We start from the raw sequence: 24,560 nt of genomic DNA on the forward strand, positions 1-24,560 counted from the left end.
GTAATTCATCTCAGGAAGGCCCTTGAAATGTTGGAGCTACAGCGGTTTTTGCCTTGATAATTGCAACCACAACTCCTACGGTCAAACAGAAAAGAAGTAGAGTTCCCATCAAAATACCAACAATGGCGGAACCAGTTAATTTGTTGCCTTCTTCTTCTGATTGGTTTCCAGTACTCATTGTCATTGTAGATGCAGTAGTGTGTTTATTTACTGTAGAATAATTGGTGTTTGTGACCATGGTTGATTGTTGTCTGGCGGTTGCATGAGTACCTGTGGTGGTACTTGCCGTTATGTCACTAGTACCTCCGGTATCATTTGTCACAGTAGTAGTAGGAGTGGTTACATTCGTTGCTAAGCCACTTATTGTTGTCTCAGTAGTAGCGGTTTCATTTGCAGTAGTGTGTTTATTTACTGTTGTATATTTGGTGTTTGTGACCGTGGTTGAGTGTTGTCGGGTGTTGGTGTCGGCTGTTCTGTCACTAGTACCTCTGGTGGTTTCTTGGAGAGTGGTTCTATCAGTTTGTGAGACAATTTCTGGAGTAGTATCACTACTTGTTGTCACAGTGGTGGTAGACGATTCTTGGAAAGTGGTTCCATCAGTTTGTAAGCCAGTCATTGTTATCCACATAGCAGTGGTTTCATTTGTAGTTTGAGCGAATTGAATAGGAACACATGTCAGTATTAAGCAAAGAGGCAGCCAAATAATGTCCATCTTGCCCTCTATAATAAATGTATTAAAAAAATGTTAATCTAATTACAGTAATCTAAAAATAAAATTAATTTAAACCGGTATGAAAATTACCTTCTGTATAACAAAAAGATGTGACCTACTTTTAATTCCTTTTATTTCGGAAGCGTTTACCTTCCAGATTACACATACTTTGGCCTTTCAGTTTTAAAGTATACAGAAATTTTATTTTGTAATTTTAATTTCATGCCAATAATATGTTTTGATAGCCAGACTCCCTTATAAATAATGTAAATAAAAGTATCTAAATTTACCTGAAATTTATGTCTTGTAACCGGTGTTTTATTAAAGTTTTAAAAGTGAAAGCCGTTATTTCAACCTAAACAACTTAGAAGCCTTAATAAAACAACTTGGTAAAACAAGTAGTTTCCTTATTCATTGAGAAATTGAATGTCAAATGTCAGTTTTACGAAATAATATCCACATCAAAATCTCCATGGTAATTCCAAAAATGTTTTGGTAACTTCCATTATTTTGTAGGTGATACCAACTTGATGAGGAAGCTGAAAATAACTTTCTTTAAATAATATTTTGTAGCGAAGATTTTCCTTGATGTTTTGATGGCCCAAGTAAATCAATTTTCAAAATCACTTTTTGCAGATGCTTTTAATATCTAATAACAGCAGGGGGAGATTCCAAGTTTGTAACTTGATATCGTAGATGTTCCAATAAATCTCCTTAAGATAAAAAGAAATTTCATCCAACGAAAATAACTCCATAAAATCTGTAGCAAGTTAAAATGTACAAACATTGAATTATATTATAGTTCCATGGTACAAACAAGTTTTTGAATAAAAAGAGAAAATCAGTTCATAAATTTGTTAATTTATTTAATTGTTGCATACCACATTTGCTTATCTAAACAAACTTCAACCTTAAAGAAATCTAAAAATATTTTACCCAAAGATACCAACTAACACCAATTATACAAGATTAAGAGAGCTTGTGACCTGCAATGACCCATGTTACTATGGTTACCGACATGTTATACAACTGAACACTCAAAGGCCGTATTTTTGGGGAAATCCCCTGCACCATCAAACTTCTCCCCCATTGTGTCCAAATTTGTTTGGGAGACCAAAGGGAAATCATTGTGGTTTAGGTCGACTGCATATACACCAACTTTAAATTATACCAGGTCTGTTCCTACCTACAATTTTTATTGTTAATGTTTTTACTTTTAGGAAATTGTGGTTGACCTTATTCTGACCTTTCAATGCAAATCATAAGCTCTCTTTATCAAACATCAATACTATGTAATTGTTTTCCAAAATTAATTATTGATCAACATTTACATTCTGAAAGGGAAAACAAGGTTTTATACAACATGTTTGTTTTGATCTCAACTGTAATCATGCATAGATCATCAATAGTTAAAATCTGTTAAATTGTCTGGTTGTACCAGAGAGCCAATACAGTGTTACAGATTCAGTAGTCTATTATATAATGATATATAATATGTGCCACGTATCGAGGCCAATGTATGTGATAGTTCATGCACTATAATATAACCTAAACATTTTTGGTGTATTCCCTTTTTTTCCCGAATAAATTTATTTTCAACATCAATTTTCCCAAATTAATAAATCAATTTATTACCTACGCACTTTTTTTTTTCTTTAAATATAAACTTAAAATAATGAAAGCAATGTTAAACTTCTTATAAATGTTTTATTATAACCATGGTTACAGGATGCCAAACTTGCATACGAACTGAGACAACAATTTAAATTGATTTTTGTCGGATACAAATCACGGTGATTGGTATAACGCAGCATTCCTATATGTTTTACATTACTCCTAATATCAACACTCAACATTTCACTAACATTTGACAAAAAAACTGTGGTACCGTAATACCATTATTGAAGATTTATGTGGTACCATCAATTTCATTTTATTTATTTTCAATCATGTCAACTAAGAATATAAACAAGTAAAAAATGTAATTTGGATAAAATATTTAACTTCATGTTAATTTATACTTGAAAAATTGTGTTACTTTTAATTCAAATGAATAACTTAAAAACATGTACAACTCATTAAAATTAAGTTTACTTATATAATTACATAATTATAACATGAATGGTACGACGACTTAAGTATTGCATTTAGCCGATCTAAATAAAATGGAATAAGTTTGTGAAATAACCCAGTGCACAGTGATATTAGCACCAGAATTAATTTAGTAAAATAAGCACTAAACGGTCAAAAAACTGTTTTCCCTTGGTGGTATATTACTCATCTGCCAAAAAAAAAAAATGCAGACAACTGATCATTTACAGTAGTTTTGGGAGGGGTCAAACTAGACATAATTAATCTGTTTGAACTAAAATTCACATATCTGTTAAATAGGTTATATTGGACATGGGATACCTGCTGCAGTAGTAGTATTTGTAGTAGTAAATACACATGGTACAGTGAAATGCTGGACTTGGATACTGCAGTAGTATTGTTATAGTAGTATAAATACACATGGTACAGTGAAATGCTAGACTTGGATACTGCAGTAGTATTGTTATAGTAGTATAAATACACATGGTACAGTGAAATGCTGGACTTGGATACTGCAGTAGTATTGTTATAGTAGTATAAATGAACATGGTACAGTACAGTGGACTGGTCCTTTATTTGGATCTCACCGTGTGGACTACAAAATAATTGCCACTATAATTCTTCATCCACGGTAGGAAGTGTTGTTTTAAAAATTAATTGGAAAGCATGAATTTAAATTGTGATTACAGATGCATTAATATGCATCATTTATTGAACTTTGACCTTATTGCTAGTCTACCTTCAAGTAATATTCAATCTTTTTGACTCTTCTTCCTTCTTGGTGATTTCCTACAAGAAAAAAATATGATACAGTATATCAGTAACGTTGTTATTGTAAATGTAATGTGTGCCTTATCACCAACCAGTTGCAAGTCAAGGGTCAAAGGGACCACTTTATGCAACACAACTCAAAATAAGTAACGTAATTTAACATAATGGAATGAAATAATTTACCTTTGAAATGTTAAAGGTAATTTTAATCTACCCTGATGTACTTTTAAATAATGTAAACAATCAACCAAGCAATAAATAAATTGAAGCGTATAATAATTGGACTTTACTTACCTAGGCCCATCCCCACTACCATCTTTAGATGCTTCACCACTGTCAACATCATCCCCTTCCTGAAAAAACAAATATCTTAATGTTTATTTCACAACAAATATACAACAACATGGATCCCTAAAACCAATTCTGCGTTCTATCCACTACTTAGTATTAGCTTAGTACTTTTTATTTCCGTTACGCAATGAATTTGGTAGTAGTCGCTGTTTCTAAAACGCAGTACACACAACAATTCAACAGTACGAACGTCAGGTATATTCCTTTTATTGTAGCTGGCTTAACACAATACCACGGCTTACCGGCAAGCTGGCTTAACAATACCACTGCTTGCACCAGTTATAACCTTCTATCTACGTTAACACTGCTTTATACACTGTAACACTTGTCCAACTGGTAAACAGTAACTTACTAACATAGATTCCGCATCTCCGTTGCCTTTTATAAGTGGACACATTTGTTATGCAAATTAAAACTTTACGGCTGACTAAGTCAAAAACACTGCATGGTGTTTAACAATACAGTACTAACTTTACTGTAGCAACAGTACTACCATGATATTTTTTATTTATGTGATGTCATACTGTAATAAACCATGACCATATTTGGAGGCCTGCAATATAACATTGTTCCTACCTTCGTTTCTAGGTCTGATTTACTTGCTTTTTTCTTTCGTTGTCTTACTGTCTTGCTTTCTTCTTCTTTGACTTCTGTATTTTCTTCCTCTTCAGCTGCTGCCTCTTCTTCTGCTTGTGTTTCTTCCTCTGCTTCATCATCCTCTGTGACATCATCAGTTTTCTTTAAATCTCCTTTTTTCTTTTTGAAAAGAAATGTATAGATAAGATAATTTATCAACACATAATACCCTAAAATAAATAATTTGCACCCAATAACCATGATATGTCTAGAACTATACTACAACATTTTTGAATAAAAAAAATATAAAAATACACGTTAAGAAAAACGTCTCAATCTACTTACAGATGGTGAGCAGAATCGAGCACATAAGAAGATTGGAATGATTACAACGAGTGCATACACAGCCCATAACCACGGCCTCTCGTCTGTCGCACTAAGTAGTCCAGATACTACTCCATCCTGTTACAAGAAAACAACCGTAATTCGTAAAAAAATCACACACAAAAACTTTATTTGGATCTAGATTTGTTAAATATATTGAATGGACCTATTTCTGTTCCAAATGCTTCGAAAGGGCTTAATTCCTGATTACAGAGTGTCTTATACTTACTCCTGATAATACTGATTGTTCATCTCCACTCTTTAGCGCCCATGAATCGGCAGCCCATTGATCTGCAACCTCTCTTGATGACGTTATAATGAAGTTATCAAAAAGAATATCGTTGTTCATTGTCCATAACTCTAAACCTAGTGAGCCCTACAAAATCATCAACAAATATTAGTCATAATTGAGATAGGATGCTGTATGTTAAATCTGAAGAACCAAAAGAATATTGGAAAGTTGATGGGACCCTTAGGGGAGAAGAATGTTGTTGAAAAGGTGTAGCATCTTAGTCAACAGCGCCTTTGATCACCTGTTGCTGGAATTGGCGCTTTACAAATTCGTATATATTATTATTATTATTGTAATTATTTTTTTTTACTTTGTAACAGGCCCATAATATTTGTACTCCCATTGAAAAATATTTTAAAAAATTCAATGGCAAATAGCCTTTATTTTTCAATCAACACTTATTTCGTCTGGTCTCTTTCACAAGTGGTAGGCATAATATCCCTGCACAGTCGTTTTTCCCCCTGTCTTCTGTTTTGTCTGTTCTTCGATGGTTTGTGTATTTTGATTGATATTGTTGATGGATAGGATATATTTTCATTGAAGTATAAGTATATATTTTTGTATAATTCAATCCAAAAGTTGCAATAACAGGGCTGAAAATTAACGGTCGCCCGGTCGCCAATGGCGACCTTTATTTGGTAAGGGCGAGTATTAATTTGGTGATGGTCGACCCGTCTGGCGACTTCCAGAAACTGCATCCACCTACCTTTTATAACCAATCTAGGCCTAGGCTAATAATATATAAGCTAAGTTATAAAGCTACAAGCCTAATGGCAGTCCCTTGTTTTTAAGGATCGCGAGGGCGATCGCACTCAACAACCTTCGAAAAGGAGAGCAATTAATCGCGCTCCATCTCACAGTGCGAGGTGGTACACTACCAAGAAAGGGGATTCCCCTGCCTGTATTCAAGGGCGAGTTTACTTTATCGCCTCATAGTGCAACCAGTACGGTGTCATAGAAACACCTCCTTTACAGGAAGCACATGTCCCAACCAATAATTTTTCCTTTTATGCTAACTAAATGTTTTATGGAACGAGTTAATAAAATATATTTAATTAATTTTAAAAGGAAAAATTAATACAGGAGGCCTAAATATAATGTTTATTATTTAAAAACTTAGTTGCTTTAATTATGTCATTTTGAAGATGGATTATTTCTTCGAAAGTTCTAACCAATTTTGGTCACTCAAATCCTCCTCAAAACACGTGCTGACGTGTGACGTCACCATCTTCTAGAAGCTCTCTCAGCCCTCCCCTATATTTATTGTGCGTGCGCCCATGTGTGACACATGTAAACACGATCAAATATCTTTCTTAATTATTTTAAAATGACACTTTGTAACTTATTATCAATATTTTAATGGCTGTTGCATGTTAGAATTGTATAATTTATGAATTGCAGGTAAATACTTTTCAAGTTTTCTGTCTGATTTCTAGGCCAACAAGCTAGGCTAGAAAAGCTACCTAGTAGAGGCTAAAATAAAGGCATAGTTGACCAGGACAGGATTTTCCAGGCTCCTGAAACCCAATCTACCCAGGCCATAAAAAAAAAAATTGGCTTGAGTTTTTTTACTGTAGAATAATACGATCCCCACGGAAAATATTGTGTGTGAAGGTGGGTGTGGGGGATTTTAGGGGAGAGGTACAGTATACATTTGTTGTGCCCGGCGGGGGGGAGAGGTTTCCCCAGCCCCGTCGGGCAAAAAAAATGTGTACAAAAAATTAATAAGGGCCAGCCATTTTTAATAAGGGCGACCATCCTTCAAATTCAACTGGCCCTGCTGGCCACTATGGTTTAAAGGTTAATTTTCAGCCCTGCAATAAAAGTATTTTATCAATTATCAGTTTAAGTATTACAGTTTGTTTATATAATATAAAAAAGTCAAAAAGTTCAATTTGTCACGAGATGACCCTATAAATAATTTATAAATCAAATAAATAAATAACACAGACAAGACAAGTACAGTATAATTACAGAGAAAATGTGCAAAAAAGATCAGAGCCTATCAGTTTAGTTTCATCCAACATGTATTCAGTTAAATCAGTATAAATCTCTTCATGTATTCAGTTACAACAATAATAACTGGGGCCTGCACTAGAAACAAAAGCTTGTCTCATGAGGGCCTTCAGTTATAACAATAATAACTGGGGTCTGTACTAGAAATAAAAGCTTGTCTCATGAGGGCCCCAACAATACAAATATGTATAATACATGAAAAGAAATACATAAAACAATAAACAAAGGAAGGGAGTTTACTTACAATTGAGGTCATTTTAAATGGTTCAAGATCTTGGAAGTAGTTAGGGTTAGGTATCATACGTGGTGACCACTCTCCCTTGTAGGCTGGGTTATCTACCATCGGTGCTTTCCATTTACCCTTGTAATCTGGGTTGTCCAGCATCTCTGGCTTCCATTCTCCACATCCAACATCCTCACAAAGGGGATTTTCTGTTGAAATATAAATAAATATATAAATGTTGCCCGAAAGCCCTGCTAACTTTTTCTGGCTGTTTTACTTTATCGTTTTGATTTAGTGTTTTGCTTATTTATTTTGTATCGCCTTTGAAATCCAGCCACAGCATTATTTTCAGTAATTTGCCTTTGGATTAATAAATATATAAATGTTATAAATTGGTTTAATCAAGCAAGGAAATATTTAAATATAATTAAGAAACTTACGAATTTTAGCTGGTTCCCATTCTCCATCCATTTCATCATCCCTGTAAAATAAAAATATGTAAGAAAAATGATTATTAAAGTTTTGTGTTTGCAATAACAGTATATCAAGTCAAAAAGTCATTCTACATAGATATGCTCTGAAATATATGAGCATGCATAGTTGCTATTACCAATAATATGATCTAAAAATTCATTTCAGTTTTTTCAATGATATACGCTTCTTTGTTTTATTTATCAAGCAGGATTTTGTATTTGTCTATTATACTGCTTTTATTTGGATTGACACACTCCTTTGCATAAATCTTAAAGTTGTATTCTTACCAATCCTCAGGTTTCTCGCTGTCTGGGTCAGCAATAAGGTCAGGTTCATCGTCCAACCATCCGTCTGGTTTGACAGCGTCTGAGTTAGGAATCTTCTTTGGTGCATCTTCATCCCAATCATCTGGTTTGGTTGCATCTGGATCGGGGATTCTGAAAAATAGAAATGTGTCAAATCATATTAGGTTAATAATTTAAGGTAACCATTTCAAATTTCATTTATTTCGTCAATTCAAAACAATACAATACAAATAAACATAACAAAACCCATGATGGTGACAGAATTAAACAAAAGCAAACTTAATTTCTGTACAAATTCTCTCCGCCGTCACGGGTGACAAACAATAGACAAATGCTTGTTTAGTTTTTTATTTAGCACTGTTTAGAAAATAAATTTGTATTTTTATAGAACTAAAGACAATTTTGAAACTTCCTTGATTTAGTTGTCAATAGGTGGGACACTTTATCTGATTGTTTTGGTAATTTTAAGCACATGAATGTAAATTCCAGTATAACCGGATAAGTATCAACTTACTTTTTCCTGTCATCCCAATCTTCTGGTTTTGAATCTTTTGGATCTGCAATTTCTTCTGGAGGATTTACTGGTGGGCTATGGGAAAAATAGAAAAATAAATTACTGACACTGACGGAATAAAAAAAAATAAGACTATAACAAAACTAATTTTAACAATAATAGTCAAACTTACTTGACATCTTCTAGAAGGTTACCAGCATTGATGCTTACTTGATCAATTAGCATGTCAAAGGAATTATCTGGCTGTACAACTACAATTAAAGAGTAAATACAAATAATATATTTTCCCCATTTTCTACACACAGACATCTACATTGAACAGTATAATATTAATTAATTAATAAATACATTTTTGGAAGGAGCTGTAAAATATTGTAATCATTAATCGTATAGAATTATATCATTTAAATTGTATAAAATGTCTTATTTGAGGAATCAACAGAATTTATCCAAGGAAAAGACATAGTAACAAAACAGGGTGACAAGATTCCATGCATAAACACAGGGTTTAATTTTTTAAATTTTTGTTTTAATGCTATTTTATATAACAATTGTACAATTTAAATGCAGATAAACATTATTTAAAACATACTTAATGTAAAAAGATGAGTCTTCTTATCTGTGAAAACATGTGCAAATGATTCACTAGGTTTCTTTGCATGTTTCTCCTGTGAAAATTGTTAATAAGAAATAATTAATATTACATTCAATCAGGTTTTCTGGTTTCTACATTTTCAGATAGTATTTTTCAGACAATTGTCCATTAATTTAATAAAATTTTATTTTCATTTCTTACCTCAAATTCTCCAGTCTTTGGGTTCTTGTGTCGGAAGATGAAATGAAACTGAGAATTCAGAAAAGTAAAAAAATTTAATAATACAAAAATGAAAAAATGTCATGTCAGTTTTTTGTTATTAACTTTTCCTCGACTTTTTGCATTCTCAATCCTAAAGACGATCAAAGTATATTGATCGAAATGTCAAGAAACAGTTCTTTTTCATATATATGTGGTGTACCGCAAACTTTATATCATCATTTGATTTCGTCATGCAAACCTTAAACAATTTATAAAATATTATTAACTTATAATATCTTGGCTATTTAGAGTTTTTTTATAACTGTGAATTAATATAGTAACTGTGATTACCTTAGAGTCAGCACCACATTTATCAGGACCAAACATAATGGTATAAGGAGTTTTATCAGTGAAAGCACCCTGAAAAACAAAGACAGAACAATGTTAAAAAGTACAATATTTAAAAACAACTTCAGATACTTTATTCATAACTCATTTTTTTTTTTTTTTTTTTCATTTCATTTATTTCAATATCATTATTGCAGCCTTAGCTGAATTACAAAGATATTTACATTTGTTCAATATTAAAATTTGTAAAAAAGTATAAAACCAATGATAAAAAAATATAAAAAAAGGAGGAAATTTACACAAGAAATACAAAACAGGAACATTCAAAAAGTTTAGCTTAAAATATTAAAATAGAAAAAAAAAAACACCTAAAAGCATCAATAAAAATCGCAAAGCTGTACTGGGTGATATACAGATTATTCATTTAGAAGCGAGATAAGGTATGGAATTGCACTTTTTCTATATCTTTCAACTCTGCATTTGGGTTGTTGATACTTTACACGTCTTAGTTTCATGTTACTTACATTCTTCACTGGAAACCATTTTCCAAAATGAATACTTTTTGAACATTTCAGAGCAAACTTATAGCATAGATTACGCCTTCTATCAGATAAAGTGTCTAAAGAAAGATCATTGAGTGCTTGGTCATAACATATGTAGTCATTACACAATATTATTCTGCAAGCCCTTTTTTTGACAGATTCTATCATATCACTTTGTTTCTTAGTGAGACTAGAATGCCATACTGGGACAGCATATTCAACACTTGGTCTTATGTAACTCTTAAATACATCTACAAGATCAAATTTCGGAAGATTGAACTTTCTTAATCTACATAATATATGCAGACGTCTGCTGGCTTTGGATACAATTTCTTTAACATTACGGTCCCATTTGAGGTTAGCTTGAATCCATAAACCTAGTAACTTAGTTTCATTAACGATTTCAATTGTAGCATTACCAATGAAAAGGGGTTCATGTTCATATTGATTTCTTTGAAAGTTAAAATACATAGTTTTACATTTAGTTGGGTTAAGTTTTAGTTTGTTTTCATTAGACCATACATTCAGTAAAGCAACATCATTCTGAATTGAGGAAATTACATCCTTTTTTACTATCTGTCCTATGCACAAATCATCTACATATTTCCAAGTTTTACCTGGCGAGTCTTGCATGGCATCATTCATTAGAGCAAGAAAGATCATAGGCCCAAGGAGCGTACCTTGAGGGACGCCACATGTTAGATTAACACTCATTGATAAGGTGGATTTATAGCGTACTTGTTGGGTTCTGTTTGATAAAAAGCTAATTAACCACGGTACAATTTCAGGTCTACAACCAAGTGTTACTAATTTAGAAACTGCTATTGTGTGGTCAACACAATCGAATGCTTTACTAAAGTCAGTTAAAACTAACTGACCAACAGATTTGGGAATGTTACTACCTTCATAGAACACATTTAGTAGATCAACCAAATTATGGGTTGTAGAAAAGTGTTTACGGCAACCATATTGGTTGTTATCAAGATTTTTCTCGATATCTGTTAAGAGCCATTTTTTAATGAAGCCCTCAGCTACCTTAGCTAGGATACATGTAAGTGAGATTGGTCGAAATTTGTCAACCCTAGTACAACCATTTTCTTTGGGAACCGGAGTAACAATAGCATCCTTCCACATAGTTGGGACATGACCCTCACCGAGGGAGGCATTTAAGATATTAGTCATAGGGATGCTTAGTTCACATGCAAAATCTCTTATTAATCTGTTAGGCACATTATCAGGGCCCGGGGACTTATTTACTTTAACTTTTCTTAATTGATTGTACATTTCCCATTCTTTTACATTAGGGGGTTTATTAGCAGGTAAATACGTAGGGAGCTTACATAAATCAATACTAGGTCTGCTTTGGGAAGTTATAGCAAAATGGTTGTTTACAAAATTACTTATACCATGATAGTCATCCTGCGGAATATCCTCAACACTAATAAGTGGTTGGGGTTTAGTTTTATTAGCTAACATCTGCACGCCTTGGTGCCATTTATGGGGATTAGTGACTTTTAAGTTTAATAAACGTTCATTGTAAAAGTTCATTTTGTCTTTCTTGATCACTTTTTGTACCTTATTCCTATAGAATTTCCATTCCAGCGATTTACCATGATTAGTAAAAGCGTGTTTACGTTTCATTATAAGATCCTTTGCTTGTTGTGAAATCCATGGCTTATCAGTTGGATGTATCTTAATGGATTTAACCGGGAAGAAAGTGTTCATAGCAGAAGTCAATGACAAATAAAATGATTGCGTTTTCTGTTCAGTAGTACTCGCGTTAATAACCTCGTTCCAGTCATGGGTAGTTATCCAACGGCCAAATTCTTCAACACTTTTCGCTTTCATTGGTCTGATTACACGCTTTTCGATTTTGTTGCTATTCGTCCTTGTAGTTGCTGACAACAGAACACAATTATGATCGCTAGCACCCATCGGCGACACAATTCGGGGATCGCAATAATACTGCTTCAGATTGGTGGCTATAATATCTAGTATTGCATCCCCTCGCGTTGGTTCTTTCACAATTTGTTTTAGGTTATGTGCACGGCATAGCGGGGCTAGGTCAGTTCTGTTCAGGTCCCCCATAATAATGAAGCCAGCGTCTGGGTGTTTAAGTTTAAGACTGTCAAGAGATTTAATAATATGATCCAAAAGTAGTTGTTGGTCAGAAGAATTAGGTGGAATATATATTCCACAAACTATAATAGAGGATACAGCTCTAGGAAGCCTCTTCGGTCTTATAAAAACCCAAACACACTCTAGCTCTTCGGGTACAACTATTTCATGTATTCTTCGCGACAGAAATTCAGAATTAACATATACAGCCACTCCACCACCCTTCCTATGCGTTCTATGATAGGTATAAATATTGAAGTTGTTAATCATCAGTGCATCATCTGTTATTTGCGGTGTTTGCCAAGTCTCTGTGACAACTGCTAAATCAATACAATTTTGAAGTAGAAGGGTTTCTAGTTCGTCCACACGGTAGATTAACGAACGCGGGTTAGTCAGGAAAATCGATGGGAGTGATGGCTGTAACATTGTATAGTTGACTTTACGAAGTGAATTAGGGAATAAACTACTTAGAAAACGCCCTCGCTTGTTGTCTATATAATCAGAAGCACGTGTAACAGTGATAATAGTGGGAATTTTTCTACGTATATTTACACCACCTCTTCTACCTCTACTTTTACGATAGATGCCAAGATTATTCAGCTTAGTGAGGGTTCCCTTAGGTAGGTATTGCACCTTATTACGACGTTTAATGAAGGCTGATCCAATATAAAATAGCTCATGTCTGGAATAACGAGTCATTTTGGCTTGCTCAGTGGCTTGTGTATCATTCCAAGATAAGAATTAAATCCCTTCTCGTTAAAATTTGAGAACTTATCTCACCCCAACAACAGCAGTACAGATAAAATGTTAAAAAGGAAAATTATCTCAATCCAACACCAACAACACTCAACAGTACAGTTAAAATGTTAAAAAGTGGTTCCACATCAAAAAAATGTAAAGAAAAAGTACTTGCACAAAGTTAACATAAGATCACAATACTTCTGAAACCGCCGATTCTGTCGGTTGGTCTGGGCCTAGGCTAGGCTGCCCATTCGGCTTGCCTGAATTCTCCGCCGACAACCGTCCGACGATAGGTCGCGGCGAGCCCAGCCAGTATCCTGGTTATAGTTTCAGTTGTGGGCTTAGCAAGTTAATGTTCAGATTGCAATTTATAAGCATAACATGTAGCATTCAATCCACAGTATAATGCACAAATTTTACTACTAAAGCAACAGATGTCCACAAAACAACAAAAAACCAGTCACAAAAGAGGAATTCCAGGGCCAAAAATCTGTAAACTAATTAAGAATGGCGACAGCTACAAAGCGCCCTCTCTAACCAAAACATTAAACATTCAAGTTATAAAATAATCAAAATATTAGTAGTTGATTTAACTACTAATATTTTTCAAATTTAAATATATATAATAATTGCAGATTTCAAAGTTAACTTACAAGTTTTAATTTATCGTCTTGGGATAATAATTTGATATAAGCTCCGCCACAATCCAGTTCATTTTGGAATTTGACCTCATATCTAGAATGTGGAAAAAATGTATTGAATTTGATTATGATTTTAGTACGGGGACACACTAAAGCAAAACTGTGACTATTTGTAAATAAAGTCTAAAGCTCTACAGTATCAAACTAGTTTAACAAAAAAAAAGTGTGATTTGTTAAAATACGGTAGTGATATGCCCAAATATGGTAGTGGTAACATCAATCATCATCCATATATACTGTAGGCACATCACATTTATTTGTCACAGAAAGATTGATAGTGCAGACAGTATTAATAGTATAATGGGTCACTTTGGTGGAAATATCAACATTTAGTACTGTATGTATTTGAAATAATAAAGAAATTGTAATTGAATATTTTCTAAAATTAGCAAAACAATACTCACTGAACAATGAAAGGTTGGTCTTCAAATTTAAATGGTGTATCTAGTTTGGTGGCTATTGCATGATGCTTTGCTTTAGACTGAAATAAATTAACATGGTAACAATTAAAAAATGTTAAACATTTAAAGATTAAAGTCTGGCACTTCTGGATGATGTGTATCATCAAAATGCACACTCTAAGGAGCATCAATAAAACATTGTAATCAGTGATAGAAAAATGTTGACGAGTCTCCCATTGGAATTTGCACCCACTCTGTAAGTTACTAGCATAGTCATTTACTACATGTATTTCTCACTGAACACAATCTTAGTACATTGAATAACAGATACGTAAAGTATATGTATGATAAAATATCGTTATAAAATGTGTTGCTGTCCAACGAGTATATATAAAAGAATTATTAGAATTCAATATAAAATATTTTCCTGTTCATATAAATCCATGGGTCATTTTCTGTGCAACATGGTAATCTATAGCATTGACATATTTTGAATAAATTATAATATTGAGCATTCTCCAGCAATTACTATGTTTTACATGAATGCGATACTATATGTATCATTTACAAAACACATTAGTATGACTTGTCATTTTATGGTAACAAATCACATTGATTTTTCTTCAAATCTAGAATACAGTAGAATAGTATTTGTTTGTGGAGGGTTTCTCATTTAATAAATTTGATATTATTTGTTATTGAAGAAACTTTCTGAAAAAACATTGATTTATCAGCTGAGGGTAATAATTATGCAGGAATACTCAAACCATCCCATCTAAAATATAATCTTTTAAATTATCCTAATAAAAGTGTCTGCTACTGTACCTACTGATAATGTTTTATTTTTACTGGTAGTTTTTCTACAATCAATTTTAAACAAACATAGTAATCATATTACAATATCCAGTACATGTTATCTGTGTTTTACTGCTTAACATATGGCTATTACCCATAGGGGTTAATTTGCAGACTTGAAACAATTGAATGAAACTGTTCTAATAGGTATACCAGCATTTATTCAAAGTAAATTGCAAGATTTTTGTAGCTTTAATAGTGGAAAATTAACAATATTATTAACAGATATTGTAGCAATGCATCTATAAGCTTATTCATGTAATAAGCCTACCCCAAAGTAATTAAAGGATGAAATAAATTTAAATAAAATTTTTTTAATAGATTACCTTTAGTACAAGTCCTAGATCTCCTACTAAGGGCTGCTTTTTTGGTTCTTCAATCTCCCACTCCCCATCATATTTGGCAATTTCTTCTTCTACCCCTTCTTTCTTTGCCTCGGATGGTATCCAACTAGACAAAATTAAAATCTTATTAATGCAAAATTTCACATGTTGGTTTTAGCTTATTCTCTACTGGTTAATACAGTACATTACCTTGGAAATCAAATTAACTCTACAAATTAAATCTTATTATTCTGAACAAATACATTATGTCCCAGGAAACAATAGTAAGACGTAAGATTACTATTAACTGTAACACGCAGAAAATGGAAATTAGAATCAGTAATTGATTGTATTTTAATCTGGGCTTTGTGTCTGCATACAATGGTTAAACAGACATAATGGAAAGAACAATTATAAATGTCTAAAACTCAGGAATTAAGCAAGGCCAGTGAAAGTGAAAGATAGAGTATTACTTAAAATAAAAAATCTGAATATAATAGACAACATTGTTTTACCTTGATCCTAAAACATCAACACTTTCAAATGCCTGAGCAAAGTAAGTGTCACCAATTGGTTGTGGTGCTGAGTATTCATTAATGATTGTCTCTACATTTTCCTCCTCAGCTCCCACTAGCAGGAATGACAACAGACAAAGGATACCTATTGTTAAACTTCTCATTTTAATTACTGAAATAACAAAAGACAATTCTTTGTGTAATTATATGTATATAGATACAGCGACAGACGCAACAGATACATTAACATATGGCTATTTGTAATATCATTTTTAATCAAGTTGAATATGCTATTCGGGAAATACAATTATATTTACCAACCCTAGTTTACTGTTGTAGTATAGGCCTAGCAGCAATATAGAATCTATCAATTATTATTAACAGCTGTAATTTATTGAGTACTATTACTATACCCAGTCTAGGCCTAGAATAGAAAGGAGTAATTTTAAGTAAGCAAATTTGAAATTTTGCAAGACTTTTGTTGCGCAAATAAAATTGCAAACAATTTTTTATTTAATTGCGCAAATAATAAATAAATTAATTTTAAATCATAAAAATGCATTAATTTGACTAGGCCTAGGCTAGTTAGACAAGAGCTTTAGGTAGTCTATAACAATAGTATACTAGTCCTAGTAAGGGTAAATAAGGTGTAAGGTCTAGGCCTAACTAATCTAAGTCTAACTATAGCCTACTTACTAAAAATACACAAAAAAGACCATTCCATTCGCATTTAATATTTATCTTTTTTTAAACCAATTTACTGTTATAATATTTAGGCAGGCCTGGCCTAGTAGGCTATTATCTAAACTAACAAAGTACTGAATATAAGTTAAGAACATTATAAAGTATTAAAATGACAAAAAAAACAAGACTTTTGCAGCCCATGTTAACAAAAGGGGAGTGGCTTAGCCTAGCCTAATGTGTTAGCTAATATGAGCATCCAGAACGTTCCACACACAACCGCAACGTAAGCGGTGTGGTGGTGTCTCGCGCAGCAGACCCCCAATCACTCGGAGCTAGCGCTAACCGGCATAAACAAAGACATGCAAAAACGTTACAATTACATATTTAATACTGTATTTACAGTTAAATAATTGCGCACATTGATTACATAAATCTTTAGGTTACCTACCTCTTATCAAGCGAAACGGCTAGAGGAAACACTATTTCTTGAGAAAGCAATATTTAGCAACACAATAAAGACCCACGCTGGATTTCTCGTGGAGCAATGTGACTGGCTGGAATTAATGTTGTTCAGAACAGAGTTAATACGCATGCGTCGTACATCAAAATGGAATTTTTAGTAATTTCACAATAAAACATTGAATATTATTATTAAAAACATACTGAAAATAGATATTACATAGTCATAAATATTTCTATTCCAAAAAGAGTTACAGTAAACATATAAATTACCTGGTGAATATAGCATATAGTTTTATTCGTGGACGTGAAAGGCCTGATTTTATTTTAATTTAAAAAAAATCAATTACCATCCATCAAATCATTAATAGTTATTACATAATCTATTCTTTCTATTCTATTCTAATCTATCTACTTTTCTTATTTCATTTTGTGATGTATGAAAATCATACATTGTCATTATTAAATAGTATGGCCATTACGGGGCCATTACCCTTGGTGGTCCTCTGGGTGGCCAAATGAAATTCATCTATGAATACATTTTTATCTATTTTATGGTGGTACGTAGGCCTGCCAAAATTAACCTAACAAATGAAAAATATATACAGTTTTATATTGTTTTATGGTGAGTAGACGGCGATCAAAAAATTATTAATTAGATCATTATTCGCAGCTGTACTCTATTGCCTTTTATACTAATTTAGGTAGCGTAAGATAAGAAGGTGGTTAAGTTAAGCAGTTCTTTTTTTGTGTGGTAAAAAAGTTATATAACTCACCAACAGAGGGCGTTATCGATAAAAACAACTAAACTTCTATCTTTTTGCTGCGTCGCTCCGCAACGAATGACGCTTTTAATTATATATTATAATTGACTATGCTAATAAACTAGTAATAAGGTAAATATAAATTATATGTGACTTTCTGAATAACTAGGATTAGTTAATAAACGACCTAGTGCCATGGTTGTCTGTATACTACCCTATAAAAAGGTTAGCTAGCTAGGCCTATCTAGGCCTAACTATAGAGTCTCTGCCTACTCTCAGCAGAGGTACAAAACTCAAATAAACAAGGATCAAAGATGTTTCGGCCCAGAAAGAGACGATTCGGCCCACTTTTAATCCGTTATTTAATGTTTTTATGTTATTATGTTTAGTTTGTATGTATTTGACAATTGATTTAACATTTTCATTATAGAGAATGCCTTGTCTCACTTACAAGGTACAGTAGAAGTAAAGCAGTAATATTTTGATTGAAAAAACAAGTGTAAACAAACTCAAACAATGGAGCTCAATTTAACCAGAGTTGACTATTTACAGGTAAAAACACATAAAATAGCAATTTAACTAGAGTGGACTATTGACAGGTAAAAACATATAAAATAGCAATTTTAGTATTCAAGTCTACTTCTTCATTCAATTTATTTTAAAATGTTTCTCGTTGTAGGTTGGAGTGACTTGTCCACGCACAATGCGTTTGCTGCCAGAGAAGAAGACTAAAGCAGCGCAGAAGGTTGCCGTGGGGGACCAAGAAGGTACCCTTCATTGTTTTGGCATGAAAAAGGGTGAAATTGTGGTATGTATTGTTTTTGTAAACCCTCAAACCATGGAGTTTATTCCTTCATTTATTTTCTTTATTTCAGTTATTACATCCATATACAATTCATACAAAAAACAAAAAAGAGAAACAATTTATACCTCCATGTTTAAATAAGCTCAATTTAGCTGTGTACTAGATATATGTCCACTTACAACTTTGAAATCAATCATCATTGAGTGATGGTTACAGTTATTTCATGAATGTTCTCTTTTCTTTAGCAAAATTTTAAGACTCTACCTGGAGCAAAGATAAGCAGGCTGGAACTTGGTGGTCCTCTTGATGCTGTTCAGGAGAAGATTTTTATTTCATGTGGGTCAGAGGTTAAAGGCTTCAGCAAAAAAGGAAAACAATTCTTGGGATTTGATACTAACCTAACAGAAAGTATTAAAACAATGTAAGTGGAAAATGATGGTAGAAAACATTACTTGTATATTATGCATCTCATCTCTGAAAGCGTTTTAGAAACCAGAGGGTCCACCTAAGTTTGATACAGCATACATGATAATGGTAAACAACTCTTGACAAAAGAAGCCATTATGATTAATAACATACAGTATTTATAAGTACCAAGAGTGTTCAATCAATTGACCAATCAAATAACAAACAAAGAACCAATCAAAATCAATCAAATAATAAACCAAGAACCAATCAAAAACAAGTAACCAATCAAAATAAGGAGATGATTTTTTACTTAAATTAATTAATGGTATCAATATTTTTGCATTCTTAGGTGGGTGTGTGGTAGCCATCTGTTACTTGGGGGTAGCTATATCTTCAACCATTATTTAGACTGCAAAGATGAGAACTACTTTCTTTCAAGTGACCACATCAATGATGTTATATGCCTGCCGTTGAAAAAAGTCTCCAACGTGACTCCAATTCTTGCTTGTCAGGATCGTGTGCTGCGTGCAATTGATGGCTCGGATTTATTGTACGAGGTAGAAGTTGCGGGGCCACCACAAACGATGGCACTTTTTGGAAGAGATGGAGGTTTGTAGTAGACATTCCTTTATAACCTTTTCAACAGGGGAGTTCTAACCACTTACTTCTGTCTTATCCTTTGACTCTTTATAAACACTTCACATTCAATAATATATTTTTTCTTCAAGGTGAAAATGGAGATGAAGTTTTGTATGGAACATCAGATGGTAAAATTGGATTTGTAGAAATAGGAAGGTAAACATTCGTTTATTCAATATATTATATTCCCCACACATATATTAAAAATATACCATGCATAAAAATAGAAATACGCACAAATATATTAAAATTACCATACATATATTAAACATATGCACACATATATTAAAATACAAAAAAAATCTGATTCAAGTATATCAAATCACTGGATATATTCTCTTAAACCATACTTTTCTAATAATGTTTATCTTTAACAGAGAACATCCAATTCATAAGTGGGAGATTTCAAATGATAAAAGAAGAGGTGGTATTCAGTGCATTGATACCTATGACATCACGGCTGATGGTGTGCCTGATATTTTAGTTGGTAGAGATGATGGACAGGTGGAGGTGTATGCATATGATATGACAGAAGACCCAACCATGAAATTTAGCCAAGTAAGCAATGTTATTGCTTATCTTATATAGTGAATGGAACTCTAGTAACAAGTCACAGTGACTTTTTAGTCCTCACATACATATTACAGTACTTAGTCCAGAACATACCCAAACTTGTATGACTAGATTCCTTCATACACAGTTATTTTAATGTACTACTTTCAATTATAGATAAAAGTTTGCATTTTTTCATGAACAATTTGTTTCAAATAGTGTGTGAGAAATCTAATATTATAACTGTTCTTTATAGTCTTTAAGTGAAAGTGTTAGCTCCATTCAAGGTGGAGTTGTTGGATCGGGAGGTCACGATGAGGTCGTCTGTTGCACATATGCAGGTAAACTAGTTTTTTTTACTCTATTATTCAATAGTTTGTTAAACTAGATTTTGAATCATATTCAGTCAAATACACTGATGTAATCAATAAAAAAGTCCTTAAATAGATTAATCTGAACATACAAATAGGCATCAGAATATATGCATTCTGTTTCTACAGGCTGGATACAAGGGTTAACAACTGAACCTCAACAAAAGGCAGTGGGTCCGGGTCAAAAGGTCGAAATAAGTGAAGAATCACAAACAAAGATAACAGCGCTCAAGTAAGTCAAGTCAAATAAACATTTCTTTCATTTTAAATTTTTCCAATCATAATTTTTGAATATGGTTATAATTATTAGTAATTACTTTTTCAAAGTACATAATAAAAGTAAAATAGTGATATCCATTTATTTGTTATAATTTAATCACTGAAACTATATTGTACAGACATGAAATGGAAGAGTTGCAACGAAAAGTAATTCATGAACGTGAAATCTATCAGCACGCAGCCTTATCAAAGAAGGACGGCATATCCGCCCTCCCACAATTCAACATTAATGACCACTTCACCTTAAACAAGGACGATGCCAGTTATAATTTAAGCATCGAGGTTCAAGTTGCAATTGACAATGTGCTGTTACAGAGTGATGTACCTATTGACCTTTTAGATGTCGAGAAAAACTCTGCTGTTATAAGCTACAGTGCATGTGATTCTGAGGTGAGTTTTGTCTTAATTTTTTAAAATCTTAATGCAAATAATAAAAAACTTTCCCCATACTCACCATTTACAAACATTGTAGATTGGTAACTAAAAATAAAATGACCACCATGAAGACCAAAAGATAATGGGATGAACCAAATAAAAAAAAATATTAAAATGTAAAATATGTAGATATTTACACAATAAACAATGCTGCCCTAAACATGCAAAAATGTAAACAAATCGTGGAAAGCACAAAGACTGGAAATGGAAAATTGAACTAAAATTTACAGTTATAGGTTTTTATCTTAATTTAAGAATGGAAACTTTTTATTGGCAACGTACCGATGTCAAGCAAACACAACAAGACTTGAACTGAAGGTCAGGTCAATCGAGGGTCAGTATGGCGTTTTGCAGGCATACATCACTCCACGTATTCAGCCCAAAGTCTGCCAAGTGCGCCAATACCTCATAAAACCACTCTCTTTGCATCAACGTATACACAAATTGGATGAATCGAGGTAAGTAGATCCACTTATTTGGCTGTTAAAATGACAATTTATGATGATTTATTTACTAGGAATAGCCAACTAGTAATATGATAACTATATGATTCGTTCTTCTTTTTTTCTGTCAGAGTAATGAACACCTTGAAGCTGACAGGCAATTTCAGCCTAGCAGAAATACACTCGTGGGTGAACCAGTGTCTACCTGAAATTCCAGAAAGGACACCACCAGGGGACAGCATCCGCTTCTATTTTATGTCTACATTCCTGGAAACACAACTAGATTGCTCTTACAGGTACTACTACTACTCTACACTATCAATAAAATGTGATATGCACATATATAGACATGATGTCATATCACTACCATATTTGGGCACATCACACTTTTTTTTATCAAACTAGTTTGATAGTGTAGACGGAACATAAAGAGTATCTCTAGATATCCCCTTAAAGAATGTTCATATTTTATGATTAGATGAAGCATTTTGGAATTGGTTGCATCTGTCTACACAAACACATTTCAATTTCTTTTTACCTATAATGATATAGTTTTTAATCTCTACAGAAAAGGAGAGGGTATTTTCCGATCAGACAATATCTCAACGATTTCAATCATGAAAGACGTTCTAACAAAAGAAGCAACAAAGAGGAAGATCAACCTCAATATTTCTTACGAGGTCGTGGATGACACAATTCCTGCAACGCTCTGGAGGATCCATCCTAAGCTGGAGTACCAACTGTTATTAGCAAAGAAGTTCCAACTTATTGAAGCGCTTAAGGTAAAGGTTCAGACTTATTACTGGACAAAGTGTGGTTTAGGATGTCTACCTTAACACCAAACTAACCTTTAAGAGAAGGATAGTGAATGAATTCGCTTATGGTTTAATCCTTGGAAATTTGCCTAAATATAAAGGAAAGCCTTCAATGACAACTTACAATGTTTTAATTTATAACTGATATCATGTTTATGTAATAAAAATTATAACATATTTCATGTTTTAGGAACTTCAAATTCATGAGCAAGACTTAACATTTATGTCACCGGAGTATCGACAAATTTTGGATGATGCTGACAAACTACAAGATGAATATAAAAAGCAACCATGTCGACTAGAAAGGTTATATGGTAAGTTATAGCAGCAAAAGTACCTGATAACATTATCTATATTTTACTAGCCTGTGAAAGGGGTATTTCTTTCCCTGATTAATCTACCTTTTTGTCTTTTAGGTATGATCACTGATTTGTTTATTGACAAGTTTAAGTTCAAAGGGTCAAATGTCAAATCAAAGGTTCCTCAACTACTTGAAGTCCTGGATCATTATGAGGTTGAAAATCTGATGGAATTCTTCAATACAGGAGGAAATTGAACTATTAAGCAATAAATTAAACCAAACATTTTGAAACATCTAATTAATTGTAATAGTGTATAAAGAAATAGAAATACAGTGATCCATGAAGTATAACCCAGAAACAAAACAGAGAAATAAATCTGTGTGTCCCATTGGCACGATATTCTTAATGTTTCCCTGTCATGACAGCAAAGAACGCTAACTACAACAACTATGTATTTACTATCAAGTGGAATATACGATAATGACAGCAAAGAACGCTAACTACAACAACTATGTATTTACTATCAAGTGGAATATACGATAATGACAGCAAAGAACGCTAACTACAACAACTATGTATTTACTATCAAGTTGAATATACGATAATGACAGCAAAGAACGCTAACTACAACAACTATGTATTTACTATCAAGTGGAATATACGATAATGACAGCAAAGAACGCTAACTACAACTATGTATTTACTATCAAGTGGAATATACGATAATGAATTAAGATTTTAGCTTAAACTTGTTTATTGCAAAGTGTTGTGTATTATGTAATTTTGAAATATGGGAGCTGAAAGTAGGTCCTCAAAATAAAGTGCTGAATTGTTCTATATTTTGCATTTTAAATTTCCATTTATAAATTTAGGGGGCTGGGGTGTTATGCATTAGTGTCTATTGGAGAGCCTGAAAGTAGTTTCTGGGTTGGGTTTTCCCCATGCTTTGTAAATTGTATATATTTATATATAGAAAAGATGCACTACTTATGTTCTGATGTATGTTTGAGAAATAAACAAAATATGAAAATGTATTATGTTGTGATGGTAGTTTATTACAAAAAATGTACTTTTAGAATTGGTAATATATTACTCACATCTATATCAGAAGCTCATAAATTTAATTTAATGCTAAGAAGTACTGAAAAACCAGTTTCATTTTCAGTCAATTTACCTTGTGCTGTTGAAGGCCACAAGTGAAATTTGTCATATTTTAAGCATCATGGATGGCAACATTTGAGCATAAACAATTTAGTCTTCAAGTGATAAACTTTATTTGACAAAAAAATGTGACATGCCCAAAAAATGTGATGTGCCCATATATGGACATTATGATGTCATAGCACTACCAATCCATATAAGCATTTATAACTACCATATTTGGGCACATCACACTGTTTTTTGTCAAACTAGACAGAACTTTTACATAAAGTACATTTGTCCAGCAAAACACCAAATTTGGAAATAAAGAAATATTTGTTCACTCAAGAACAGAATTGTAAAGTAAACAGTGTTAGCCTATGTATGAATTGAATTGCTGGATAAGATCACGACC

At 32.9% G+C, this 24,560-nt stretch overlaps 3 protein-coding genes across 3 annotated transcripts; 1 reads left to right on the forward strand and 2 right to left on the reverse strand.

Moving 5' to 3' along the window:
* Positions 1-10: 10 nt before the first annotated feature.
* Positions 11-1,161, reverse strand: LOC140049482 (uncharacterized). Its single transcript, XM_072094378.1, has 2 exons — positions 1,003-1,161; positions 11-720 (listed from the first exon to the last, which is right to left on the reverse strand). The coding sequence occupies exon 2, from the start codon at positions 710-712 to the stop codon at positions 11-13; it is 702 nt and encodes a 233-aa protein (XP_071950479.1). The 5' UTR covers positions 713-720; positions 1,003-1,161.
* A 396-nt stretch (positions 1,162-1,557) lies between these two features.
* Positions 1,558-17,269, reverse strand: LOC140050489 (calmegin-like). Its single transcript, XM_072095706.1, has 18 exons — positions 17,182-17,269; positions 16,050-16,221; positions 15,538-15,661; positions 14,360-14,436; positions 13,908-13,989; positions 9,857-9,925; positions 9,506-9,553; positions 9,302-9,377; positions 8,882-8,960; positions 8,710-8,784; positions 8,178-8,327; positions 7,857-7,897; positions 7,438-7,625; positions 5,115-5,261; positions 4,847-4,963; positions 4,502-4,681; positions 3,869-3,927; positions 1,558-3,592 (listed from the first exon to the last, which is right to left on the reverse strand). The coding sequence occupies exons 2-18, from the start codon at positions 16,211-16,213 to the stop codon at positions 3,556-3,558; spliced, it is 1,713 nt and encodes a 570-aa protein (XP_071951807.1). The 5' UTR covers positions 16,214-16,221; positions 17,182-17,269; the 3' UTR covers positions 1,558-3,555.
* Positions 17,270-18,001: 732 nt separating this feature from the next.
* Positions 18,002-24,018, forward strand: LOC140049483 (BBSome complex member BBS7-like). Its single transcript, XM_072094380.1, has 15 exons — positions 18,002-18,088; positions 18,387-18,508; positions 18,636-18,764; positions 19,007-19,182; positions 19,519-19,778; positions 19,898-19,964; positions 20,186-20,366; positions 20,617-20,701; positions 20,861-20,963; positions 21,130-21,400; positions 21,701-21,903; positions 22,020-22,184; positions 22,457-22,670; positions 22,894-23,017; positions 23,120-24,018. Exons 2-15 carry the CDS (start codon positions 18,473-18,475, stop codon positions 23,257-23,259), a joined length of 2,154 nt encoding a protein of 717 aa, XP_071950481.1. The 5' UTR covers positions 18,002-18,088; positions 18,387-18,472; the 3' UTR covers positions 23,260-24,018.
* Positions 24,019-24,560: the final 542 nt, after the last annotated feature.

Source organism: Antedon mediterranea, chromosome 5 (genome assembly GCF_964355755.1).
Source record: "Antedon mediterranea chromosome 5, ecAntMedi1.1, whole genome shotgun sequence".
NCBI classification, from domain to species: domain Eukaryota; kingdom Metazoa; phylum Echinodermata; class Crinoidea; order Comatulida; family Antedonidae; genus Antedon; species Antedon mediterranea.